At 38.7% G+C, this 25,784-nt stretch overlaps 1 protein-coding gene across 2 annotated transcripts in view; it reads right to left on the bottom strand.

Moving 5' to 3' along the window:
• The window catches only part of Abca6 (ATP binding cassette subfamily A member 6), a 70,273-nt gene that overhangs the window by 18,266 nt on the left and 26,223 nt on the right, over window positions 1-25,784 (bottom strand). For both annotated transcript variants that reach the window (XM_048446111.3, XM_048446110.3), the window contains exons 12-25: window positions 21,927-22,037; window positions 21,401-21,576; window positions 21,067-21,186; window positions 20,698-20,836; window positions 20,051-20,141; window positions 18,490-18,629; window positions 15,647-15,763; window positions 14,417-14,600; window positions 13,607-13,773; window positions 11,421-11,554; window positions 10,323-10,460; window positions 3,947-4,054; window positions 2,799-2,972; window positions 2,492-2,605 (exon numbers count right to left, since the gene is read on the bottom strand). In XM_048446111.3, the coding sequence (XP_048302068.3) occupies window positions 2,492-2,605; window positions 2,799-2,972; window positions 3,947-4,054; window positions 10,323-10,460; window positions 11,421-11,554; window positions 13,607-13,773; window positions 14,417-14,600; window positions 15,647-15,763; window positions 18,490-18,629; window positions 20,051-20,141; window positions 20,698-20,836; window positions 21,067-21,186; window positions 21,401-21,576; window positions 21,927-22,037 (1,913 nt within the window). The remainder of the gene's footprint in view (window positions 1-2,491; window positions 2,606-2,798; window positions 2,973-3,946; window positions 4,055-10,322; window positions 10,461-11,420; window positions 11,555-13,606; window positions 13,774-14,416; window positions 14,601-15,646; window positions 15,764-18,489; window positions 18,630-20,050; window positions 20,142-20,697; window positions 20,837-21,066; window positions 21,187-21,400; window positions 21,577-21,926; window positions 22,038-25,784) is intronic.

The raw sequence follows: 25,784 nt of genomic DNA, 5'->3' as shown, positions 1-25,784 counted from the left end.
TTTGCAACAAATAGAGACTACTACAGAAAAACACAACCAATCAAAATACAGAGTTGTGGAAACCCATCCCAATAAATACATCTCCATAGCACTCCTGTACCTAAGGCTCCCAAGGCTCCAGGAACATTGTGGAAGAGGGGGTAAAAGACTGTAAGAGCGAGAGGATGAAAAACTTTGTTGTGAGATTGTCGCACCTAGTAACATCAGAAGCTATGCCTGTAAAGTTTCTCTTACATAAACATTCAAATGTGAGTTAGACAAGCAGGACACCAACTAATAGGCCAAATTAGACAAGGAAAAACCCATGAGTCCCCAACTCTATACATAGAACTAAGGGCAACTGAGAGAAGCTCAGAGGAGCAGGTGAGGTGGTCTTCCCCAGGGAAGTGCATGCTGACAGGTTTTCCGGGACAGTTCTGAAAGGGTATGTACAAGTAACATTATATGGACTGAACAGGTTATATTTAGAAATACATGTGTAAATACAAATACACATATGCATTTAATGACAATTAATGACAAAAAACAGGCCATGAATTTGAAGAAGAGTAAGAAGGAGTGTATGGGAGGGTTTGGAGGGAGGAAGGGGAGGAGAGAAATGTTGTAAGTAAATTATAATCTTAAAATAAAGAGATGACATAGAATTGGATGGGAGAATATATTCCCCAGTTACTAATTAGACTGAGAAATTTCTTCATAGATGAAAAGACAAGAGATTAAAGACAACGCTAAAAGGACTAAATATGTGTTCCTGAGTCAACCCAACCCAGTAATATGTATACACCTGTATAGGTTGTGTATACTGTTCTTTAAATCTTTTTGTCTTCCCAGGATGATTGATAATTTGGTAAATGCAATTTAGAATAGGACTGAATACTTAATAACTAAATATTAAGTTAGAGCACAGTAATTATTTTAGAAAGCAGTTCTGAAAGACGGTTCTCATTTTGCAACAACATCTCCAATTTCTCTGCCAAGGCATTGCACATTAGACCATGTTTATTTTTCTTTTCTCTCAAATTCCAGGGCATCTTTATTTTCATTTTAAAAAATATTTCCTACTTTTGATCATCTGAACACCTTTGATATAGTTCAAAACATAACAATAGAGCCTCCATCCATATTGAAATTGGCCCTGCTAAGCTTTCTACTGAATGTTGAATCACAAACATTGAGGCATGCTTCTACCATTGCTAATGATGCCTGCCTCTTTATCTGAGAGCTTGCTCTCTGAAAATTAATGTAAGTTACATGAATAAGGCCATACATTGATTTTTCACTTGGCATATAGCAAAACTGCTAAGCTATTTGAGTACTTATCCTAATCTTAAGTGATACCTTTGTAAATAGAGACAACACAAAGAAAGGAAAAATACTACAGAAAATAATTATTATTCCAGGCTTCCAGGTACTTGGAACTGAAGATGAACTACAAAGGCATCATCTCTACCATCTTCAAGGCTAGTGGTAACACATTTGTCTGCAGCCATATTGACCTTAACCCTGAAATATTTAACCATTAGCTCCAAGAAATAATTCATTCAGAGTTGAAATTACTGTCAAACCTAAGAAATCAGCACAGCTTCTTTGCTTTACCCACCTTTGCTAGACATTTTAAAGAGGATGAGTTGAAATAAAAATCAGGTGAGTTACAGTGAGATCATCTTCTAATGGCATCTGTTCAGCACACTTAGTGTTGGGATAACACTGGATAACGCCAGCAGTCCTGCTAGCTAATCAAAAATGTGCTCAAGGGACGCTGGTGCGCAGATTCTCATGGTTCTCCTCAAAGGCAGTCTTTCAAGTGAGGTACTCTATGGTGCTTTTTGTAGTTTCCCTACTTCGGATGGGTTGTGAAAGAGTAATAAACTCCACTGCTGAATACAACCAAATTCAACCCAGAGACATAAAATACAAATGCTGTATATTAATACGGAACAGAAGCCAGCTGTGTCTACCCATTTCCTGTAATGTCAGTGGGTGGTAGCAGAAGAGGATATTTGCTCACAGCTGGTCTTGGGTTGATGTCTTTCATAGTTTCAGGACTCCCCTTCCAAAAGTTTAGAGCTATGAGTTCACACTGAACTCTATTCAAAGATCTGTGCTGGAATTCTTCATAAATATTACTGACTCGACAACACAAGTTACACTTTCAGCTCCTTTCTACTGGGTGATTTGAATCTAAAATGTTTGAGAATGATAATAGCTTGAAGTTCAGACTTTACTGGGCTTTGGGATCAAACTCAAATCTTAATGCAAAATTTAATGTGTGGACTTTACATGCATAACTTTAAGTGGTCCATTGGTATGCTGAGTCCATTTTGTTGTACTCTTGCATTTTGACAGGGAACCATCATGCGAAGTCAGGTACTGTGGCATGGCATCAGCTCTCAAAAATTTTGAGCACAGGATTTGAATCTTTACATTTAATCTACACTTTTAATTTTCCCACTGCTCAAGACAAAATTTATTTGATACAGTTCATACTTACAGTAAAGAAGCAAATTGACCAGAGGCCACTGTTTTTTCTCCTTTTGCCAAAAACAAATGATATCACATACGTCAGGAAGACGAGAGAGGCTGCACAGCCAAATGAAAGAGCAATCTAGAGACAACACAGACAACCGCAGTTAAAAATGAAACATCTGAGGGAAACTTTAAAGTTTATACATTTAAAATATTTAACTGGTAATATACATATAGTTAGGTTTATAAAACATTTTCAAATATTTAAACAACTAACATTGCTTTTCATTTCTAATTGCTGGACAGAATTCAGTTGATGTCATTGTACTTACTATAGATAGCACAATTCCACTTGTCAAGTAAAGGTGAATCAGTTTTGTCATGTACAATGTGAAGTAGCTCAAGAGAAGAATTACATTGAAGAGGTTAATATCCACCACTGCCTGCCCACACCAGTAGGCAGAAGGGTAGAGGCCAGAAATCCACAGCTGGGAATCAGCTTTCTTCTGATGAGAAAACACAGAAGGTATATCAGTTCCGTTAAAAATAATTAGATTTTTATGTAGTCAAGGGTAGCCTGGCAGTATGCATTAAGAATGATCCTGAATTCTGACCTGCCCGTTGCCATCTCCCAAGTGCTAGGGTATTGTGCCATTATGTTTAAAATTTTGGATTCTGTATTTTGGATCTTTAGAGTTAATGTCTATTTTTAATTTTTGTAAAAAATAAAATTGCAGGAAGGAACCATGACAGGGAGTATGCTGTAGAGAGGCAAGTAGCAGGTCTAAATGAATGAACTGAAGGAAAATAGAGTGAAGGACTTTTAGAGTCAGAAGACCAAAGAAGTCTGATGCATGATTGTGTCTTCTAGCTATGACAAGAAGGCTACACTCATGAAATCGTATAGCTGCTTGAACAAGACCTTAACAATGGCAGTATGAGTAGACACGTTAACAGAACAGAGAAAATCCCACAAGGCTGCATCCTTGGGTGAAGAGGTAGAGGCAATTCATGGTTACAGAGAGAAAGAGAGGATCAATCTTCCCCAGGGAATTGTCTTCAATGGGTTATCCAATCCCAAGTGGTCAGCCCTACACACATACCACACAGGCGGCACTAAGCAGACTCAGCAGCTGTGTCTATATACACATGTTTCATCTATGTGCATCTGAGTGTGAAAGGGGAGGTTATGACATTTTTGATGCATTATTTTCATCCAAAAGATGTATAATACTATGATGATTTAAAGCAACGGGACACTCTGAAAATCATTGTACTTTCCATGCAACCTTGAAGTAAAAGCATTTTGCATTTTAAAAATCAGCTTTCTGAGTTGTTGGAAATAGTTCTAAACTACACTGTCTAGTGTAATGGTATATGTCAGTGCTCCCCCACACCCCACAGCTAAGCTAGTCTGCACTTACAGCATTAACAAGACAATCACTGACATTCTTAAAATCCCGGCCTGACCCTTTCTTACTTTGTAATCACTGACACTGCTCATGGCAATGTGTGGCGAAATGCTGCACACAACAAACAATAAGAATAGGAAACCTTGCAGTATCCCAAACCAGAGCATCACGAGGTCCTGCAAATACAAACAGAGTTTTAGTGGCAAATCAAAGTATCGTCTATTGAAGTGGACACTATATTCATCATTTTTCATAAGACTTCAGCTTAAAAAAACAAAACAAAACAAAAGAAGCCAAGACTATTTCAGCACCTACTCGTGAAAATACATTTTAAGAAAACAGAGGGGTTTTGAAGAGATACCTATATACCCAAGTTGATAGCATCATTAAAATACCCAAGGGGTAGAAATAACTAAAATGCTGTAAGTAGATGTGTGAAGAAACAAAACTAAATAAGCACATATATGCATAATGAATAGTGTTCGACTTTAAAAGGAAGAAAATCTTGTCAAATGTTTCAAGACAGACCCACTTGGACTATGTAATACTAAGTAAAATAAACCAGACAAAAAGCTCACATATTGCGTATTTCCATGACATGATGCACTCAATATAGTCACATTTCTAGAAACAGAAAGCAAGAAGGTGGAGCAGAGCAGAGGAGAAGAATTAAGAAATAATAGAACTAAATTAATACTTAGATACAGAGATTCATCTCTGTTGTATGAAGAAATTCTGGATATTAAGTTTGCAATAGTATGGATATTCTTGAAACCAATGAATTATGATTTTTAGGATGCTCAGTTTTATATTATTTGTTTCAAATGATGCAAGAACAGCAATAATAGCTCAGGAATTGTGAACCTTGGTTAACAGATATGCTAGTAAGCTAGAGGTTGACAGGAAGAAAGACCTCAGCAACTGGGAAAAAGCCCAAAACCTGATGATTTTAATGCAGAATTTTATCAGAACTTCCAGGAAGAGCTGATACCTATACTCCTTAATGTGTTTCACTTAACGCATTAGATTACTACTCAGTGGTAAAAAACAATGACATCTTGAATTTTGCATACAAATGGATGGAAATAGAAAATACTATCCTCAGTGAGGTAACTCAGACCCAAAAAGATGAATATGGTATGTACTCACTCATTAGTGGATTCTAGACATTAATAAAGGACATTGAGCCTATAATTCGTGACCCTAGAGAAGCTAAATAGGAAGGTGAATCCAAAGAAAAACATGTAGTTATCATCCTGGATATTGGAAGTAGACAAGATTGCTAGTCAAAAATTGAGAGCCTTGAGGGTGGGGGTGGGGTGGGGGTAAGGGGAGATGGGTAGAGAGAAGTGAGAAGGGGAGGATGGGGAGAGCTTGCGGGAATGGGATGGTTGGGATGGAGGAAGAGTGGATATGGGAGCAGGGAAGTATAGATCTTAATTAAGGGGGCCATATTAGGGTTGGCAAGAGACTGGACTCTAGAGGGGTTCCCAGGTGTCCAAGGAGATGTTCCCAGCTTGTTCCTTGAGCAGCTGAGGAGAAGGCACCTGAACTGGCCCTATTCTATAGCCCCACTGATCAATATCTTGCATATCACCATAGAACCTTCATCTGGTGATGGATGGAGATAGAGACAGAGACCCACATTGGAGCACTGGACTAAGCTCCCAAGGTCAAAATGAGGAGCAGAAGGAGGGAGAACATGAGCAAGGAAGTCAGGACCACGAGGGGTGCGTCCACCCACTGAGACCGTGGGACTGATCTAATGGGAACTCACCAAGGCCAGCTGGACTGGGAGTGATGAAGCATGTGATCAAACTGGACACTCTGAATGTGGCTGGCAATGAAGGCTGACTGAGAAGCCAAGAACAATGGCACTGGGTTTTGATTCTACTGCATAGACTGACTTTGTGGGAGCCTGGTTTGTTTGGATGCTCACCTTTATCGACCTGGATGGAGGGGGGAGGACCTAGGACTTCCCACGGGGCAGGGAACCCTGACTGCTCTTAGGACTGGAGAGGGAGGGGGAGGGGGAGTAGAGGGAAGGGGAGGGAAATTGGAGGCGGGGAGGAGGCGAAAATGTTTAAATAATAATAAACCTGAAAAAAAAAAACTCGATGTCACTGGACCTACTACCTTGGAGATAAAATATAAACCATTAGTCCTTGATATGTCTAAGCAGAATATAGAACAATCCCATAGAAATAATAGCAGAAAACAACACAGCCTGTCTTTTGATAGTTCTGCAGTTCTCAAACTTTGTGGTTCTGGAGTCTATGTCTACCAATTCCCATGTTTCTCTAGGTAAGAAGACATGTTTCTCTAGATGATGACAGGGATGAAGATGAACGCCACTGAAGATGCGCAAAGTGCCCCTGTTTATTCTGATTCAGAGCAAACTGGAAATAAAGTGGAAAAGAATAAAGGGTGATTAGAGAGATAGTTCACCAGTTAAAGAGTGTGTGTTACTCTTGCAGAGAATCCATGTTCAGGTCCCAGCACCCCACGAGGCTTACCACTGTCTGTATCTACAGTTTCATGGGATCTGAAGCCTTTTTTTGGGCCCCTTTAGGTACTGCAAGTACATAGTACACATACATGTAGGCAAAATATCCAAACACAAAAATAAAAATACATCTTCATTTAAATGAAAAAAATCAAGAAAGTGTTAAGAACTGTTTCTTCTGTCCATTTTTCCCCCTTGGGATCCTGGTGGTCAACCCTAGCAGTGCCTCAAACATGCTAAGTAAGTATAACTCGAAGCTACATTTCAGAGCCCCAGGTTTAACCTTCAAAGAGGCCCTAAAACCCCCACTCCTTGAGTCATTTTATGTCCTCCCTGATTACATGGCCATGAATATAATGCTTTAGTGCACAGATATGGACACACACACACACACACACACACACACACATACATACATATACATATATATATACATATATATATATATAATTGACCCATCAAGTATATTCCATCTCCATCTCACTCTTTCTATTATCTGCAGAAAATTCACACTAGGGTGTACTCCCAACACTGCTGATTCAGTGGAAGCCGATTTGACACATGTTTTATAAATGAAGATTACCTGTGGCTAGTCCACTTCTAATCTTGCTTCTGATATGAACCATCTAGAGTCAGCTTTAAATGTCTCGACTGTTGTCAAACAGAAAACGAGAGCCACCATGAACACTTAAATATGGAGGAAGTAATCAGCAAGTGGTTACACGGGTGATGACTCCCCAACAAAAGTGACGAAAGGGAAAACACCGCGAACAGAGACGTTGACAGTACACGGGCTGCTGTCTGTCATTTGTTAGCCTTGTTTCCAGGACAACCACGTCCTACATAGAAAGTCCCTGCCTATGCTGATATCTTGCAGTGCACACCCTACCTTTTCCTCTAGAAGTCTCAGGGCTTTGGGTCTTACCTTGAGATCATTCATCTGTTTGGTGTTGATTTTAGCGCAGAGTGGAAGATTAGCTTCATTCTTCAACCTGCAGATACACTGTTTCCGAGCGCTATTTGTTGGAAATGCTATATCGTCTGCAGTGTGAATTCTTGGAAGTAATATCAATTTATATCTAGGTCTTCTATCCACTGATCTAAATGTCTGTTATTGTGCTAATACCATGTTGTTTTCATTGCTATGGTTCTGTAGTATAACTCAAAATATGTAAAGTGGAACCCCTGGCAGTATTAATTTTACTCATAATGGCTTTGACTATGTGGGGTTTTTTGTGTGTCTATATGAATTTTAAGATCATTTTACTGTTTCTGTTAAGAGGGGCATTTGATGCGGGATAACATTCAGTATATGTCTTGTTTTTATTGGTTAATGAATTTAGCTGAGATTGTGTTAAATCTCAAGATTGCTTTTGGTAGAATGGCCGCATTCATAATACTAATTCCTCAAGTAAACCTATGGGCTTTTTTAGTTTTTTTAGTTTTTTTAGTTCTAGTGTCTTTTTTAGTTTATTTTCAATGAAACTAAGGGATGGAGAATTTCATATATAAATACTGCTTTTTCCTCATTTTCACTCCTTACTCTCAATCTCCAACTCCTCCCATGTCCCTCTGATTTCATCTCAAATCCATTACCTCCTCTCTAATTATTATAATTACACTCACACCACACACACACACACACACACACACACACACACACACATATTTCATTTTCTGCAGCTATTAAGATTATTTTGTAACTTCTGCTCTTGAGGCCACTTAGATTATTAATTAATTTTACATATATACATATCTTCAACCATTCCTACATTTCTGAAATGAAGTCAGGTTGATAATAATCCTTTTAATTTGTTCCTGATTTGTTTTGTGGATAATTTATTGACAATTTCTATATTTATGCTCAACAAAGAGATTAGTGGGTAGTTTTCTTATTTTATTGTTCTGTCTCTATGTGGCTTTAGTACTGGCATAATGGTGGTTTCAAAAAAAAAGACTGGAAGCATTCTCATCTCTTCTATTTTGGAAAATCTGTAAAGTGTTGGCTTTAACTCTCCTCTACGGATCTGGTAGAATTCTCCATCAAAACATGGACTTTTTAGTCATAAGGTTTTTATTACTCCTTCTTGGTTAAGGGTATGTTTAAATTATTTATCTCATTTTTATATAGCATGTGCATCTATAAATTCATCCATTCTTGACAAAAAACGCAAATTAAAAGTGCTTTGAGATTGGTTCTCATCAGAATTAGAATAACTACTTTCAAGAAGGCAAGGAACAAGTGGAAAGGAAGTGGGAGAAGGGGATCTTTACTCCCTGCTGGTGGGAGTATAAACTGGCGAGGCTCCGTGGATACCAGTGTGGAGGCTTCTCAAAAAGCTAAAAATAAAGCTACCTTATGAGCCAGATATACCAATCCTGTAGAGTTATCCAAAGGACTCTGGAACTAACAACAGAAAACATTACGTAGGCTTCTAGGGAAGGAAAGTCATCAACGGACCCTGCTTGCTACAGTGCTTACTGGCCAGGCAAGGGAGAACCACTAGTGCCATGGAAGCAGGACCATTAAAGGAGTCACTAATGGACTTGCCGTAGATTTAAGATCTTCTCCATGGAAGGGAATTAAGTGACTGTTAGTGTAAATCTGGTTAAAAACCTGGGGAGGTCACACTACCTATGGGAGAGTGAATGTACTACTGGTGTTTTGATAAATGTACAGGTAGTCATAATGCTTCCTAGATGTTATGCTTATACCCATAGACTGATACTGCTTTTGGCTACGATCAGAGAATTTTTTGTTTTGTTTTGTTTTGTTTGCAGAAGGTAACAGTTGCTGCAGAGACTCACAACTGGTCAAACTGCCGAGAGTAAGTGACTATTGAATACTCAGCCCTAAAGAACACATCTCCTCCATCCCATCCCAGATCAAGGCAACTATCATAGAAGAGGGGGTAAGCCTGGCAGTCAGGAGGGAGATAAGTGCTTTGAAATTCTGTCTCCACACTGGACTGAGCTCCCAAGGTCCAAATGAGGAGCAGAAGGAGGGAGAACATGAGTAAGGAGGTCAGGACCACGAGGGGTGCGTCTACCCACTGAGATGGTGGGACTGATCTAATGGGAGCTCACCAAGACCAGTTGGACTGGGAGTGATGAAGCATGTGATCAAACTGGACACTCTGAATGTGGCTGGCAATGAAGGCTGACTGAGAAGCCAAGGACAATGGCACTGGGTTTTGATTCTACTGCATGGACTGACTTTGTAGGAGCCTGGTTTGTTTGGATGTTCACCTTTATAGACCTGGACGGAGCGGGGAGGACCTAGGACTTCCCACGGGGCAGGGAACCCTGACTGCTCTTAGAACTAGAAAGGGAGGAGGAGGTGGGGAGGGGGAGGGAAAAGGGAGGTGGGGAGGAGGTAGAAATTTTTAATTAAAAAAAAAAGAAATTCTGTCTCCAGGCTAGTCATAAGGACATGGTAATCACAACAAAACATAGCTGTAACTTCCTGCAAAGCACCTACAAATGGGAGTGGAGGGGTGGAAGGAGTCAACAGAGGTGGGAAAGGAGCAACAGCGGGTAACTAAACTGAATACAATCACAATGTATCATTCTATACATAAATGAAATTGTCAAAAATAAATTAAAATTCTCTCAAGATACAGAAAGGAGAAGTCACTGTCACTTCTGGGATGGAAAGACAAAGAAAGGAAGTAGTATGACTGTACAGCGTGGAGGCATTTTCTCTGTTCTTCTATTTCTCTTCAATGCTTCCCTTTTACACACTTTCTAAAGCCAGGATTGTAAAACTGTAGACTGTATACATCACTCTGGCAATCAAACTGAGGAGCTGAAGGCATGAGTCAGACGGCATACAAGCTAGGCGGACACAATAGCCATCCTTAGGCTCAGCGACCATGAGCAATGTGGACTCACTGTCAATTTTTTAACTGTTCAGGATAAATGAATGTATTACTTACTGATGAAATTATAGATTCCTCAGTTCTAATATGCTGTGTATGATTGAACATATGAAGGATCCCATTGCTGATGACATTCATTAGGATAGGAAAGCAGTGTAGTCTCTTGGTATTGCACACAACTGAAAACCTGTAGTCCTTAAACCAAAACAAACAAGTAAGATAAAATCCTCAAAAAACAAAGTTATTGCATGCTCATGCGTGTGCACACACATACAGCTAAAACAGTCACATTTTAGCTACTTGTTGATCTTCAAGTTAACTAGCTTTGCTAAGTCTTTGTTTTCTCATCTATGAAAGAGAGTCTGGCATGGGAAGTCCTTCTGTAGATATGTTGCTTTTATTGGTTAATGAATAAAGAATCTGCCTTGGTCTGTGATAGGGTAGAGTAGAGCTAGGTGGAGGGGGTGGGGAAACTAAACTGAATTCTGGGAGAAAGAAGGCAGAGTCAGAGAGACACCATGTAGGCGCCCGGGGGGAAAGATGTGAGCTGCCAGCCAGAACCTTGCTGGCAGAACACGAGCCTCGTGGTTAAATATAAAGCAATGAAAATGGGTTGATTCTAGATATAAGAGTTAGCTAGCAATACACTTAAGCCGTTGGCCAAGCAGTGATTTAAATAATACAGTTTCTGTGTAATTATTTTGGGTCTGAGCAGCCGGGAACAAACAAGCAGGTTCCTATTACAGGAGTCTAAATGGGTTCATACATGATTTGAGTGAGACCATGTATTAGATCCTATGCAGTAGATAGGACAGAACCAGAATCCATTTAATACTGAGTTTTACTAGTGTAGCTAATTTTGTGTCACTTCATCCTGATTTTGCTGCTGCTGAAACTTCAGTAAGCAGGGTTTAAATCTTCCCTAACAAGTAAACACTGTCGGTTTACGGTGAGGGAGCAGAGAGGAAATAAATATGTAATAAAAAGAGATTTTCATGGTTACATTGCCATAGCATTCTTACAATTTCTAAAAAACATTAATGTTTATGAAAAGGTTCATACAATCTCATATAAGGTCAGTGCGGCTTTGACATTAGTTACTACATCGCGTTTGAGTTGTGTTGCCACGGTGGCGACACCAAGAGGAAACCCTACCTTTTGCCTTCCAGAAACTATGATAGCTCCATTGTATGAGATGCTCTCGGTGCCATTTCTGTTTGCAAAGTCATCTACTTCCAAAACTATGTTTTGATGCTTCAGTGACTGTATGAAATCCTCGATATTTGATCCTAGTATGATTACAATAACAGAAGGCAATATAGAAGCAAATAAAAATTTTTATGAGTTCAACAAAGTTAACATTCCTAGTATACCATAAGAGGTGTACTTTATGCATAACACACTATTGGCTTAAAAAGATAAGTCACTCCTCATCCATCTTCTATTTAGCAAATCTTACATTATGAGGAATTAATATGTAAGGTAATATGTGATACCTAAAACAAGATAATTCAATTTTATAATTTTTCCTTTAATATGTATATAAATTTAAAATTTCTGGAAAATTAATAAGAGAAATACTACAGATTACTCAGTCTAATAACATTCTCCTCTTTTCCCTATTCTTAACAAAAATTAAATATAAAAATGTATATCCAATTCATGTTTTTCACATTTGCATATATATTGTATAATGTACCTTTCTGGAGAAATCCAAAGGTACTACCATCAAATCAAAATTTTTATGTATTCTTAAAGAAGAAAACAGGTAAAATTGCTGGAGAAAGAAATAAAAGTTGAGAAAAACCTAAAGCTTGGTGCACAGAGGAGAAGAAGAAGATGTAAGAGCACATCGGTTTCTACAACATCAGAACTCAAGGGAGTTATCAAAGCATGCTCTGAACCACAGTCAGGGTTGCTATTATCCAGCCAGAGCAGGAGCAAAGCGAGAAGTCAGGAGCCCTCCACATTCCACACAACTACAGTTGCTACAGTCGTCTCTGGGAACATTCCTCATTTCTAAGAGATGATGTCTAAGAAGAATAGCAGACAAGACTTGGAGTAACCCCAAGCAACAAAGAAAGGCAGATTGGACAACAGAAGAGCCTCTTTCTTCTTCATAGAACTCTAAAATTGAACAAATAGGTTTCAAACAAATCTGAGTTCCCCAAGATGGGATGGGACACACATAGAAAACCATGTTTGCATGTCCCCTGGGGCAGTCACACATCACAACTCCGTTCCACAACAGGACACAATACTGGTAACTCAACGTTCCTATGAACTAAGCAAGGCTTGACAGTTTTTTTCTCAAATGAAAAGATTAGTACATTATTAGCAATTGCATCAAACTTGGAGAAGGAAGAAATATGACAGAATAAATCCTCAGACTACTTGACAGCTGAGGACAATGAGGGAGGAATGAGCAAATCCAAGTGTGCTATCCTCGGGTTGAATGGAGAACACACTATAAGATGGCAACAATCTGAGGGGTAAAGGACAATTCTCAATGTTAAAAAATAACGTAGAGCTCAACAATTCCACTTTAAAAAAAAAAAAAAACAGGAAATTTTACTTCCGGAACCTGAAATGGAAAAGAGCAAAGAATAAAAGTGAAGACACTCTACAACCTTGAATCCAAAACACCTGTGAAAACTGGAATCAGCAAGAAATTCAGGAAAGGATGACTACTCTGAATGTTTCAACATCTTCAGAAGTAGCATAAAGTCTTTCCTTCCTAGACACTTCAAGAGTTATAAAACAACTACCCCCAGGCACACCGGCACACACCTTAATCCCAACACTCAGGAGGCAGCTGGGTCTCCGTGAATTTGGGGCCAGCTTGGTCTACAAAGCGGTTCCAGAACAGCGAAGGCTGTTACATAAAGAACCCCTTTATGTTGTATCGACAGAACCCAGCCAAACAACATTCTTTGATATAACATCGGTTTTCCTGACTCTTGAATTTCATCCAAGAGCATGAAGTGTAGACACGCCATCTTTGCATGTCTCTCACTGTATTACAAATGTGGTCCAGGGTAACGGAGAAGGGGTAGCAAAGATATCTAGAGAAAGTCTTCAGCTAAGATAAAGGTTTACATCTCTGTCTCATCACAGTTAGGGTTGTCAAGTAAAAAGGATGGAGGCCAGACTGGGCAGTGACAAGTCCCTTGTCCTTTGTTCCTACAAGCCTTGTCCTCTCCAAAATCAGAGAAACTGTACTGCTCCTCACGAGTCATTTTCTGTAAGTGCGCATTTTTCTCCAGTCAAGACTTTTTGTCCCCCTTATGTACTACTTAACAGTTAAAGATCTATGTGTTAAAATGCTGATCTCGGTTCACCTGTGTTATTGATGACCAGTAGGCTGGTTCGCAGACCCTGAGGAAGTTGTCCAGGGGACAGGAAATACAATTCTGTTTTAAATTCCCAGTCGCTTTTTTGCTCTATCATAGCATCAGCCGTCTTTTCCATAATCAATGGCAGCAGTGCAATTCCAAGAATCAATAGACTAAACAACAAAGAGAAGTTATCATAGGGCTCTACAGCACTTTTCCTGAGTAATATATTCTACAGCTACTTATTAGATATTGATTCTACTTTCTATCGACCATAATTTTAAGTGTTAATGGCTCAGTGGTTAAGAGTACTGCCTTCTCTTCCAAAGGTCCCGACTTCAATTCCCAGCAACCACATGGTGGTTCACAACCATCTGTAATGAGGTCTGGTGCCTTCTTGAGGAAGAGACCTGGTTAGTCATCCTCGTCAACTTTGACCATGAAACACAATATGGACAAACTCACGGAACTGCCATATATGGGCTGCCCATGCATGCTTCAGCATGGCCAGGGCATAAATTTCATTTCATTTCTCAATTTCAACATTCTAAAAGTAGTATTTCAGCATGTTATAATACTAAAGGGCATTATTAAATAAATGTTATTTAATCTCACTACTAAAACTAAATAGCATGTATTCTGAAGTCCAATCAAGAATTAATAGACAGGCAATCCCATTTTCAGTAAAAATCAATACTGCACTTGTTTCTTGTCAAGCAGGAATGCTAGGTACTATGTTTTACTTTTAAGGGTTCTTGTAATTTAAACCCTTGAAATTTTTTATCTTAAAAAAAATTAGAGCACTCTGATACTCACAAGGTCAAAAATGCTTTTCTCTCTCGTTTCAGCTTTAGGATGCGCAGCCGCGCTATGGCACAGACCTGCGTTCTCCAGAGGCCCATGGCACCCACAGTCCTCTGCACTTCAGAAAGAGAAGAATAAGCCGGCTCCATTTCATTTAAGCTGTCTGAGTCTCTTACTGTTTCTCTTTTCTCAAAGTCTGTATAAACACACACACATGTTACAAATATCATCCTAAGGCATAACAGACTTTTCTTCATGGAAAAAAATAAATTATTTTATGTCTGATCTTATTTTTATACTTTTATTCAAAGTAATTAAATAATATTTGCAATATCTCATGAAGCTTCAGTATTTTTCTTTTATAGTTATGTTTTATAATTTCTAGCACTATGAAAAATTTAAAATTAATAAAAATGTTTTTGTATTACATTGAAAACACGGTAAAAACATAGAATAATACCAAATTCTATACTCTTCCTGAGAATATCTGCTAAATATATGCCAAAAGAAGAACTTGGAAAAGACAAACATTCAATTGAAATACTCTTCTGAGGGAGTTCAAAATAATCCTCTTCATAGGGATCAGCAGTTGTCAATGCTTAAATACTACTAAGGCATCAATCTCCTGGACTTGTAAGGAGAAGATCAGCTCTGAAAATACTTAGGTATCTACGCTGGCCCTACCTGTGAGCTATAAGCAGCATGGCTTGGGAAGGATCATCTGACTGTTCTTAAATCAGAAACCTGCATCTGTAAGATGGTGTCAACCATATTTGTTGGGAGAATTATTCCAGGAAGGAGATATGGCTAGATCTCATTATTTACCCACATTGATCATCTACCTGTAAAAGGACGTGCTCCAAAATGACAGCTCTTATGTCCCATTAAGCAACATGGAGTCTGGTAAGAATTCTCTCTATTTAGGCTTTTGTCTTAACAAGCAAGAAACAATTCGTACAAGAAGTGATGCTCAGACCTCATGCCTTTGATCAAGAACACTCACAATGTCGAAGAGCCCAGGAAACGGTGACTATCAGGAGACAGACCTGCTGTCATGTCAAGGAGTTAGAATCAACATTAAGAATGGACCTGTGACTAACTGTCAGGATGATGTCAGGGAACATTAACAGCCCAGGTCAAACAGCAGAGCCACATTTACAGTGGGTCACACTCCTTAAGCAGTCATAAAAGCTACACGGTCATCTACTGGTTGAGTCTGTGACTTATACAAATAGTTTTTACTTTGGTTAGTAGTTGATTCTCCTTCCAGGTTCATGAAGACTTCATTCAGAGTTGACGTGGAAACTTCGTAATTCATCAAGCCCTGGCCAGAATATTTATCGAGATCACTGAAGAAGTCTAAAGTCGACAGAAGGAACATATAAACTTTTAAAACAATATAAAATACTAACTCCAGTAAATAAACATTTGTCTTAAGTATTACATTTAATAATGTTCAGAAATTTCAATTCTTTAGAATATAATCATAATTTAAAGGACAAAACCACTCTCAGAAATTATGCCAAACTTCACCTTCAAGGTGTCTCACTCTATCTTATACTCTTAGGTTACAATTTTACTAGAGACTTCTCTGAGGAAATTCAAGCAGTCATGAGGACTATATATAGTGTTTTTTACCACCATACAAGAAACCCATGTAGGCCTCTGTCCATATCTGGGCTTCCTTTTGTATTCAGGAAATACTTGGAACTGCTCCTTCAAAGGCTACCCGTTTTATTCATGCTCTCAACTTTACCCCCAAGGACCTCCCAAAGTGATCTCCTCTCTCTTCCATCATAATTTTTTTCTCTATCTGCTGGGTCAGGCAGGATGCTATGGTGTCCACCAAACAAAGACAAGTAATAGCGTCCTCCCTTCCCTCTCCGTGTACATGTTTGGCTCCACAACTTTGCCCACATTCAATCTGTCCCGTGTTACACAGAGCTCAGGTCCATCCGCTGTCATTCTTCACAGAAGCTGCTCTCTCCTAGGTCACCAAGATCGTCATATTTCAAATTTGATGAGCAAGTCTTTCTTTCTCTCTTATTGTTTTTAAATGTAATATTTTCATTTATTCTTTGAAACTTATTACACGTGCATGCAATGTATTTCCACATTCAGCCCCACTCTCCTTGCAACCTCTCCTGGTGGCCCCACCCCCACCCCACCACATCCCCTTTCTAATTTAGTCTTAAATTTGTCCTTTTTCCTTGTTACTCCCTCTCCCTTTCCTCATCTTTCTTTCTTCTTTTCTTGTGGTCTTTAACAAAGAAGTTCACTTGGGCTGTGGTAATAGTTCAGGAGGAAAAGATTACTAATCGCATCTCATTTCCATTTAACGACAAGGAGAACTTTCAGTTCCTACATCCTCCATGACTTCTCCTTTGTTTTTTTGCCGAGTTTCAGTTTTAAGCAATCTTCTTGCTCCACCCCAACAAAAATCCAGTTCCTAATCCATACCGAATTTCCTCAGATTCATGCCTCACTTGGTCCCTTGATTTCGAATGTCCTAAGAAGAGCTATATACTAGAACTCTCCTTTGTTAAATCAAAATGTGTTCACAGGTTAAATTCTAAAACAGGGCCCTAATGCTTTTGTTTCACAAATGCTGGGATTAAAGACGTATGCCACCACTGCCTGACTTTAATGCTAATATAAGGCAGCATCTTTAATATAATTGACTTGCAAAATCAGAACATTAGTTAATCCTCTCTTTCTGTGGAATATATGGATGACAATATAAGCTTCTAGAAGATTCTAAAATCTGACCTTTCTGCATGGGTTGGGTGACTGACCAATATCTTTAGAGAGAGAAAATAGGTAAGAAAACCATAGCAAAGAGTGTGTTTTCTAGCATATGTACATAGATTTCAGGGGACCTGGAGTTCCATGTCCTGGAATGAACACAGACACACCACTAGACTAGCAGAAGCCCGGATTTGTGTAAGGTGCCTGCTATGGCTGGGACATCAACATCATAGTCTCTGGCTAAGTGGTACCAGCATACAACTGCCTCTCATCCTTCTCTGACCAAAAAGGTGGGTCAGTTGTACCTCGGGTGACCTTAGTCCAACGAAAGAACAACATAATATAGAAGGACACTGCCATGATCTTCAGGAACAAAGAGAATGGGTATTTTTGCAAATAAGACTAAGATCTGAATTCCTATGTGTTTGCCTTGTAAGACTGAATAATACAGAAGGGTTTATTTAAATAAGACCTTTAAAGATTTTTACTTAATAAACTAAATGCCTAAATAAAGCTAGTTAACTACAAAGAAATTAAAATATTTCTTCATTTATAAAACAAACTACTTTAGCACCCATATCATATACACAGAGAGAGGGGGGAGGGAGAGAGAGTGTGTGTGTGTCAAGAAGACGGTATCTGACATGGTTTACTTTACATAGCTTGTGTTTTTTAGGGTTGCTTGCCAAAAAGACATCACTTGCTGCTGCTATCCAGCAGGCTGAAAGATCATGCTAAATCAATAAGCTATGGTTTTCATTACAAAATAAATACACATAAAATAAAACAAAAATACTTGTGCAGAGACCTTGATGTCACACCCTCAGCTCCACTGTACTCACCAGACACAGTAAGTCCACTTACTAAAAACATGTGCCTGCATGTGATGTTTTTTCTGACCTAAGATGTATACCAAGTTAATTTTCAGAGCACGCCCCAAAGGTCAGGTAGTTAATACTCCTTTGTATATCCTTAACTCATGACGGATGGGAGAAACAAGTAAGTCGTTCCTCCACACCTGTCCAGTGTTGGTGTAATGATGAGAACACCAACTCTCATTTTCCTCCAATGGTGCTACACTTCAATTGCCTACCATAGTAACCTGCTTTGTGATGCAAGTTTTCCTAGTTTTTTCTCTTCCTTCTTAAATGTCTCTCTCCTCCCTGCTGGTACTTCCATGGATCAATTACCAAAAAAATACAGTGCACTCAAATCTTCATCTCTAATTTTGTTGAATAACAAAGACTAAGACAAAACTTCAATCCGTTGAACACAAAAATTGTAACAAAACTCAAAGTTTTTCTCTAATTTTATCCCACCTTAGTCACATGCGTTACCTGGAAACTTGCTTGTCCTTCCCAGCGGCAAGACGTACTCAAGCTTTTCGTGGGTTTTGGCTTTTAATTTAGCGTCAGGGATGTGATGACTGATGAGGGATGTCATCTGCTCTGAATCACATGTTTCATCCATAAACAAACTAATAGTTACAAAAAATGACAAACCATTACATTTTTCGGACTGCTGCCACACAGAAAGATCTTTGACTATTACTTTTCTTAGCTTTATGAAATAAGCAAAATGAGTAATTATCACAATAATCCGCCAACCTGAAAATCTTGTCATTTAAACACAGGCTAGGCACAGACTCAGAACAACCGCAAATGCACAAGCTCATGCTCAGAGTGGGGTTGGTGGTATAGGGCGAGCAAAGCCACCTTCCAATCATTCTCATTATAGTTAATGTTATGTACATAGTGTACAGATGAGCAGACAGCAGGGTGATGTTATAGAAAAGATTTCACAGGGAAAGTAATCACTGCGCCTGGCAGTGGACTATCAGAAATCAGTGTATTATCAAGACATCCCTGTTTTGCTTTTCTGTGGGGATTTTGTCTTCTGGAATTCTTTTAGCCTACACTCAGTTTCTTTTTAGATGCAGCTGTCAGAATTCTTTGGAACCTTATTCACTCCCTAATCATACTGATTTCTGAGAACATTGCCTTGGATTCCTAAGAAAGAATGAAAATACTGCAATATTATGTGTATCCAATGAGGAAAATGGAGAATAAAAAGGTCAAAGGTTAGGCTGCACAGAACTGTAGTGATATTTCATTTGTGCTTTAATAAATAAAGCTTGCCTGAACATCAGAAAGTAAAACAGCCCCACTGGTCAGCCTTACAGACCAGGCAGTGGTGACACACACCTTTAATCCCAGTAGCCACACTAGTTTGCCATAGAAACCAAGCGGTAGTGGTGCATATCTTTAGTCCAGACCTAGAGAGGAATATAAGACAGGAGGAGACAGCTCTCACACACAGTCTCATTCTGAGATTCCTGGAGGCAGGATGGCCATTTTAAACTGAGGCAGAAGCAAGAGCCAGTGGTTGGCTGTTTTGCTTTCCTGACCTTCAGGTTGAACCCTGATATCTGTTTCTGGATTTTTATTAATCATGCTATACAGAACAACAAACTGGAAAGTGATAAAGTATTCCCATAGTGAACATAAGTCTTTTCTTTATAATTTTGCTAGAGTTAACATTAACACAGATTACAAGAAGCCAAGAAATTAGACAAATTATTTACTAAACAGTTCTCAATCCTTTTTGTCAGGATAAAGTTTGAGACCTGTTCTCTCTCAGAAACCACTATTTAGAACATCTATGTTGGTTTGGAGAGATGTCTCAGTGCTCAGCAGAACCTGAGATTTCCAGAGGACCAGATTCCATTTCCAGCACCTAAGTCTGCTGACTCACAGCTGCCGACAACACCAGCTTAAGGTAAACCAGTGTCTTCCTCTGGCCTTCTCAAGCACTGCCACATGTGGCGCACAGACACAATTAAAATAGTAAAATTGTCCTTAAAAACATCCATTTAGTCTTTTCTCCAAAATTCTTTACCTTAAGTGATATCCAAGACCCCATTTTCTCTTCAGAAACACGGAAGAACCTATGCATTTTAGGCTCCCATTGGACATGATCACTTTTCTGTCTGGATAAACGGAAACAAATGGGAAAGAATATTAGCAGTCCTTTCTTTTCTCTCCAGCAAAACAAAAAAGCTGAGAAGTGAAAGCTCAGAATTCCAAAGAAATGCTCTAGGAGAAAAAACCATTCCTGCTGGACATTTGAAATTTTGAAACATCTTAAAAATGATGTAATTGGCTCTCCCAGCGCTAATCCTTTTAAGTTTCCTCCAGCACTTTCTAAACAGGAAAACAGTGACCACTCCAGGCTACAGGTGAGTGCAGCCTTTATCTGGATGATAAGGGACAGGCAGTTGATTTTCACTTAAACATTTATTAAAGATTTGGGAGTTTAAGGAAACAGACAGATGATCTGAAAAATGTCACCACGAGTTTTCATTACTGGCTACAATCCAACAAATGGACAGCCAGGGAGGAACTCCAGGACAGGACTGGATTCTGCTATCCTCCAGACTGCTCTGGAGTTACAGTGATGAGAACAGGGTTCTTACCCTAGGAATAAATGGGACATATACATTTCCCAAAGTTTTCAACATGACACTGGAATACAGGATCTGTTACCAGCCAGGATGTCTGCCTCATCCATGAACTGAGTGCTGAAGAGGATCACACGATTTGCCCTGCGTTCCTTCAGGAAACTCCACACTCGCTGCCTTGAAAAGGGATCTAGTCCAACGGTAGGTTCATCTAAGAGCAAAATCTATAGAGGGTAAAGATATTCAAAGTAAGACTCCTCCAAGTTAACTATTTCCACATAATAACATGGAAAATAAGTAAAACACAACAAATAAATAAAATGGTGGCGTTTCATGGTATAGGCAATCCCAGCAGGTTCTTGCCTACATTTAAAGTTCTGCCACCATCGATAACAGAAGAGCACAGTTCTCACTTATTGAAAGCGCCTTTCTCCCCATGCATAATCTTACGTACTCGAGGGTCTCCTAAAGTAGCAATCCCAAAGGTGAGCTTTCTTTTCTGTCCTTCACTTAAATGTTCAGCAAGGTTATCCTGAATACTTTGCATGTCCAGTTCCAGTATAATTTGTTGTACCTATGTGAGAAATTCACAAAGCTCAAAACACAAGATGATCCAAATTTTACAAATCTAACCATCCATTAAAGAAGGCAATTTTATAGGATTTTTTTCGCTTCATTTCATTCATACAAAGGTAGATAAATGACTGAGAGAATTCTGTGGTTTGAGTGAACACAGGGTAACTCAGGGAACTCAGAGGGAACTCAGGTAACGCAAGCACACTGTTTACCTCTTGTTTCACACGCTGGGGAAGAATCCCTTTTATTTTAGCAAAGAGGGTGAGGTTTTCCTTCACTGTGAGTGCACCGAATTGAACATTATGCTGTGGACAAACACCAGTTATCTTTCTGATTTCCTTCAAGTCTTGCATTTCAGAGAGATTTTTATTGTAGACAGTGACTGATCCTAGAAAGTAGACATTAAAATATTTTAATGTTAAAAAGGTAATATCTCATTTATATTTGGAGATCCCATTCAATAAAATCGTGGTATAAGCTCATACATATATAAGATTACAACTTTGTGAACAATTACTATTCTTAGCATAAGTACATGCTATGCAACACATTTTCTCAGAGATAACACACAGTGATACTAGTGGGAAGTGAGTACTACATTGAAAATCATATAGGTCTAAAAAACAACTTTTGATAAAGATTATATCCATCAAGACATAGAATTTAAAATGACAGGCATATATCTACCCCTATTCTCTTATCTAATATCTTGTCTTTGAGGTATTGCTTTTTGCTTACCTGATGTTGGAATATATAATCCATTGAGGATATTTAGTAAAGAAGATTTTCCTGCTCCACTGTGGCCCAGAATTGCTGTGATTTGACTTTCATATATATCAAAGAACAATCCTGTTTTCAGTAAAAGATATTAACATTATCAATAACAGAGTATCAGGGCTAGTCCTACACACAGAACAAAACAAGTGAATTTCATGATGAATTTGTCAAAACTTTATATAACACATTGAAGGACTATGGTAACTTAAATAATGCTACTGACACATTGACATCAGTAAAATACATACAATATGGTATTATCTTAGAATCCAGACTAGCAGAAGTCTGGAATGGACCAAAATATTTACAAAATAAAAATTAATAAATTACTTTTTAAATTAATAACTTTAAAAAGATGAATCACTTTAAAAATGTTGCTTTGGATGTGGTGGGATATGCCTTTAATCCTAATACTTAGGAAGCAGAGAAGAAAGGAAGATCTCTAAGAGTTTTAATCCAACCTGGTCTACCATGAGATTCCAGGACTCCCTGGACATTGTCTCAAAGAACAAAACCGAAGAAAAACCATGGTGCTGCACAATAAAAAATATACATTAGCAGCTCTATATTTGTGTTTTGTTTTTCTTTAAACATTTTGAGAAAACATGTAACTGTGTAGCCCTGACTGCCCAGGAACATTTGTTGTTTTTAAATTTTTTAAAAAAGTATATAATATGGGTCAATGAGATGATCAGTGGGTGGATAGAGGCTCACAGTGAGGAAGTCTGGAGATCTGAGTTTTATCTCCAGAACCCATGTAAAAATGGAGCAGAGAACCAATTCTAGAAAATTATCCTCTCATCTCCACATTAATACTATGGTCCATGTGCCCTCCTCCATAAATGCATCATACACATGTGCACACACACTAATTAATTAGCTAGCTAAGAGATAAGTTAAATACAATGAAATAATGATACATAGCATTTTCTAGGGCAAGAGAGACGTAGTGTTGGCTGTCCTGGAGCTGATCCTAGCCACGGCAATAATTCAAACATAAAACTCAGTTTCCTCATCAGCAAAGTGTGAGAGAAATAATTTGACTTTCATAAAATTATATATAAGATTTCTTCACATAAAGCTCTTAGCATAATTCATAATATACCTGAGTGATTAATAGACTGTTTATTACTATCACGGTTTTAAATATGTATAGATTTGTAAGCATGGGTTTTATAACTTTGGAGGTAAGTGATTTAAAGTATGAATCAGGAATCTGTAAAATATGGATCTTTTCAGTGATTCTGCTCATATAAACCAATCTTCAGGAGACAGTGATCTTAACAGAGATTGAGCAAATATTCATTTCAGTATTTTAGGGCAGTGAAGGCTTAGAAATTAGGTAAATATCAGGCATTGGTGTGGCAGCTGCACTCACTCTGTTACTCATACAATGCAATATTATTTAGTATTAGCCACGGAGATTGTAAAACCAAGTTCTCAAAGGTGGTCCAGGATGGCCACAAGGAGCAGCTGCAAGAGGAGAAGGCCTAGAGAAAGGAACGCCCTTCTGCCCTTCCAGTGAGCAATTCCATGTGGAAAATCTCTAATTAGAACATTTGTGTATTATTTATGTCTTGACACCCAATGCTTTAAATTTTTAAAGTGCTACTGATTCTAAAAATGGAAGAAAAATTTGAAGACATTTAAAAAATGCAGTTTGTGACTCTGGTAAGTGTCAAGGTGGTTCATAATGTGCTCTGAAATTTTAAAAATTTAAAATTGCTTCAATACATCCTAAGCCAAACTTAAGAAGAAAATGGAAGATTTGGATGGTATTTAACTAATGAGGACTATTGAGTATCAGCCTCAATTCCCCTTCAGGGTTCAGAGAGAATGCTACAGCAAGCAAAGGCTTGGGATCTGAGAATAGAAAATAAATCTCTCACTCGGTACCCTTTCATGCCAGTTTCTTTATTGATATGTCTCTATCCTAATTCCCCTGCCCGATTTCTAATTCCTCCCTGTTTATTCTCCTTCAGTTGTAGAAAGTCTTCTCCTTCAGGAGCCTTCAAACAATGAAGAAATTACAAGAGTTACCTCCTCACTGGAGCACATTCCTAGTGTAGGTGATGAGGGAGCTGAGCCATTGATATGACAACATAAGCTCCCAAGGCCATAGAAGCAAGACTGTGACGAGACAGGGGGTGCAGGGGCACAGTGCCCAATGACAACTCTGAGACATAGGTCTATGATTAGTAGACTGGTAAGCAAAGAACTGGCATGCTTTCCTTAGTAACCTTGGTTGGGCATCTATGGCTCTGACCTTGTACATAGATATAAGGTTTCAAACTTATGATCTATTTACAAAAAAAAAGTCTTAAGTCTAGTTTGAACTTGCTCTGAGTTGAAAGTGAGATAATTGTGTGCAGTTAGTCTGAGCAAAAGAACAAGGCAGGCTGTTCAGTGTCCACAGTCCTTGTGGGACAAATAGACCCAGTTTTGAAGCATGTCCCGGTATATATTATATGTATCAAAACTATATAGCTAAATAAAAAGTCATCATCTTGATCACACAGAGATATATGTGCCCAGCAGATGGACTCTTTTCCCGAGATAACCGCACAAGCAGTGGGGAAACACCCAAAGTTTCTAGGGAAGAAATGAAATGGCGCGTGAGAGAAATTACAGACACCAGCAACGGGTTGCAGAGTCAGTGCTCCTGTAAGCCTTGCTAGACAGGATTGTCTCCATCAGAGTCTGGTGAGTCGACACCTGAATTACCAGTTGCCATGTGCTATATATTTCCACAGCCTTTGATCTTTAATGAAAAAAATTCAAGGTAAAATAAAGTTGTTCACATATACACTGAATCCTCCAAGATACAATCTCAGAGGAATAGATAATACTAAGCTAAGAAGTGTGCAGTTGTTACACAATGCAGACAGAATAGGCTGTAAGTAGGATGTAATAGGATGTAAAATGATCATCTATTTTAGCTTTGGAAGACTCGGTCTTTTGTAAAACACATGTCTTACTTTATTTCCTTATATATTTATTTTAGACAGGATCTCATTATGTAGCCCTGACTGACCCAGAACTCTCAAGGAAGATCATGCTGACCTTAAACTCACAGAGATCCTTTGGCCTCTGCCTCCCAAATGCTGGCATTAAAAGTGAGTGCAAACCAGATGAAACATCATTTGGACAAAACGGCAGCCTACAGAATAGGAAAAGATTTTTACCACCCCACACTGAATAGAGGACTAATATCCAAAATCTATAAAGATCAGGTGTGTAGGAAGAAGGGAGCTGAGGTTAAGAGAGGGAATGTAGAGAAAGACAGCTAGACTTGAGGGACATTTTAGGGGTGGTATAGAAACCTACTGCAGTGGAAACTTCCTAAAATATATAAAGGTGATCCTAATGAAGTCTCCAAACAATGAGAGACACAGTCCCAACTGGCCATCTCGTCACCAAACAAAGCTTCCAGTACTAGGACTGGGTGACATCCAATTGAGTTGGGTCAAAAGGGTTCCATGGAAATCTCCAAACAACCAAGGCTGTTGCTAAGACTGTCAGTTGCTCTCCACAAACTGACAGCAAAGACCTATTGCTAAGGACAATACCAACACAACTCACTGAACATGGAGAGGTCGAGCTGGTGCCTACATAGAACCTTCACCTTTATGGTCTAGTGTCTTCAGTATGGAAATGTACTCTACAGGCTACCAAAAGAGAAATATAATCACCAACCCAGACACAAAGTTTTTGATCTACAGTCGGCTCTGCTTGTAAAATATGCTAGGACCATGATGGCTCAAAGCTTGTGGGAGTTACCAACCAATATTCAATTTGACTTAAGACCCACTCCATGAG

This window comes from Myodes glareolus, chromosome 9 (assembly GCF_982192425.1).
Source record: "Myodes glareolus chromosome 9, mMyoGla1.1, whole genome shotgun sequence".
Taxonomy (NCBI): Eukaryota; Metazoa; Chordata; class Mammalia; order Rodentia; family Cricetidae; genus Myodes; species Myodes glareolus.
The sequence above is the reverse complement of the archived record's forward strand: the minus strand, read 5'-3'. Positions and strand labels throughout refer to the sequence as shown.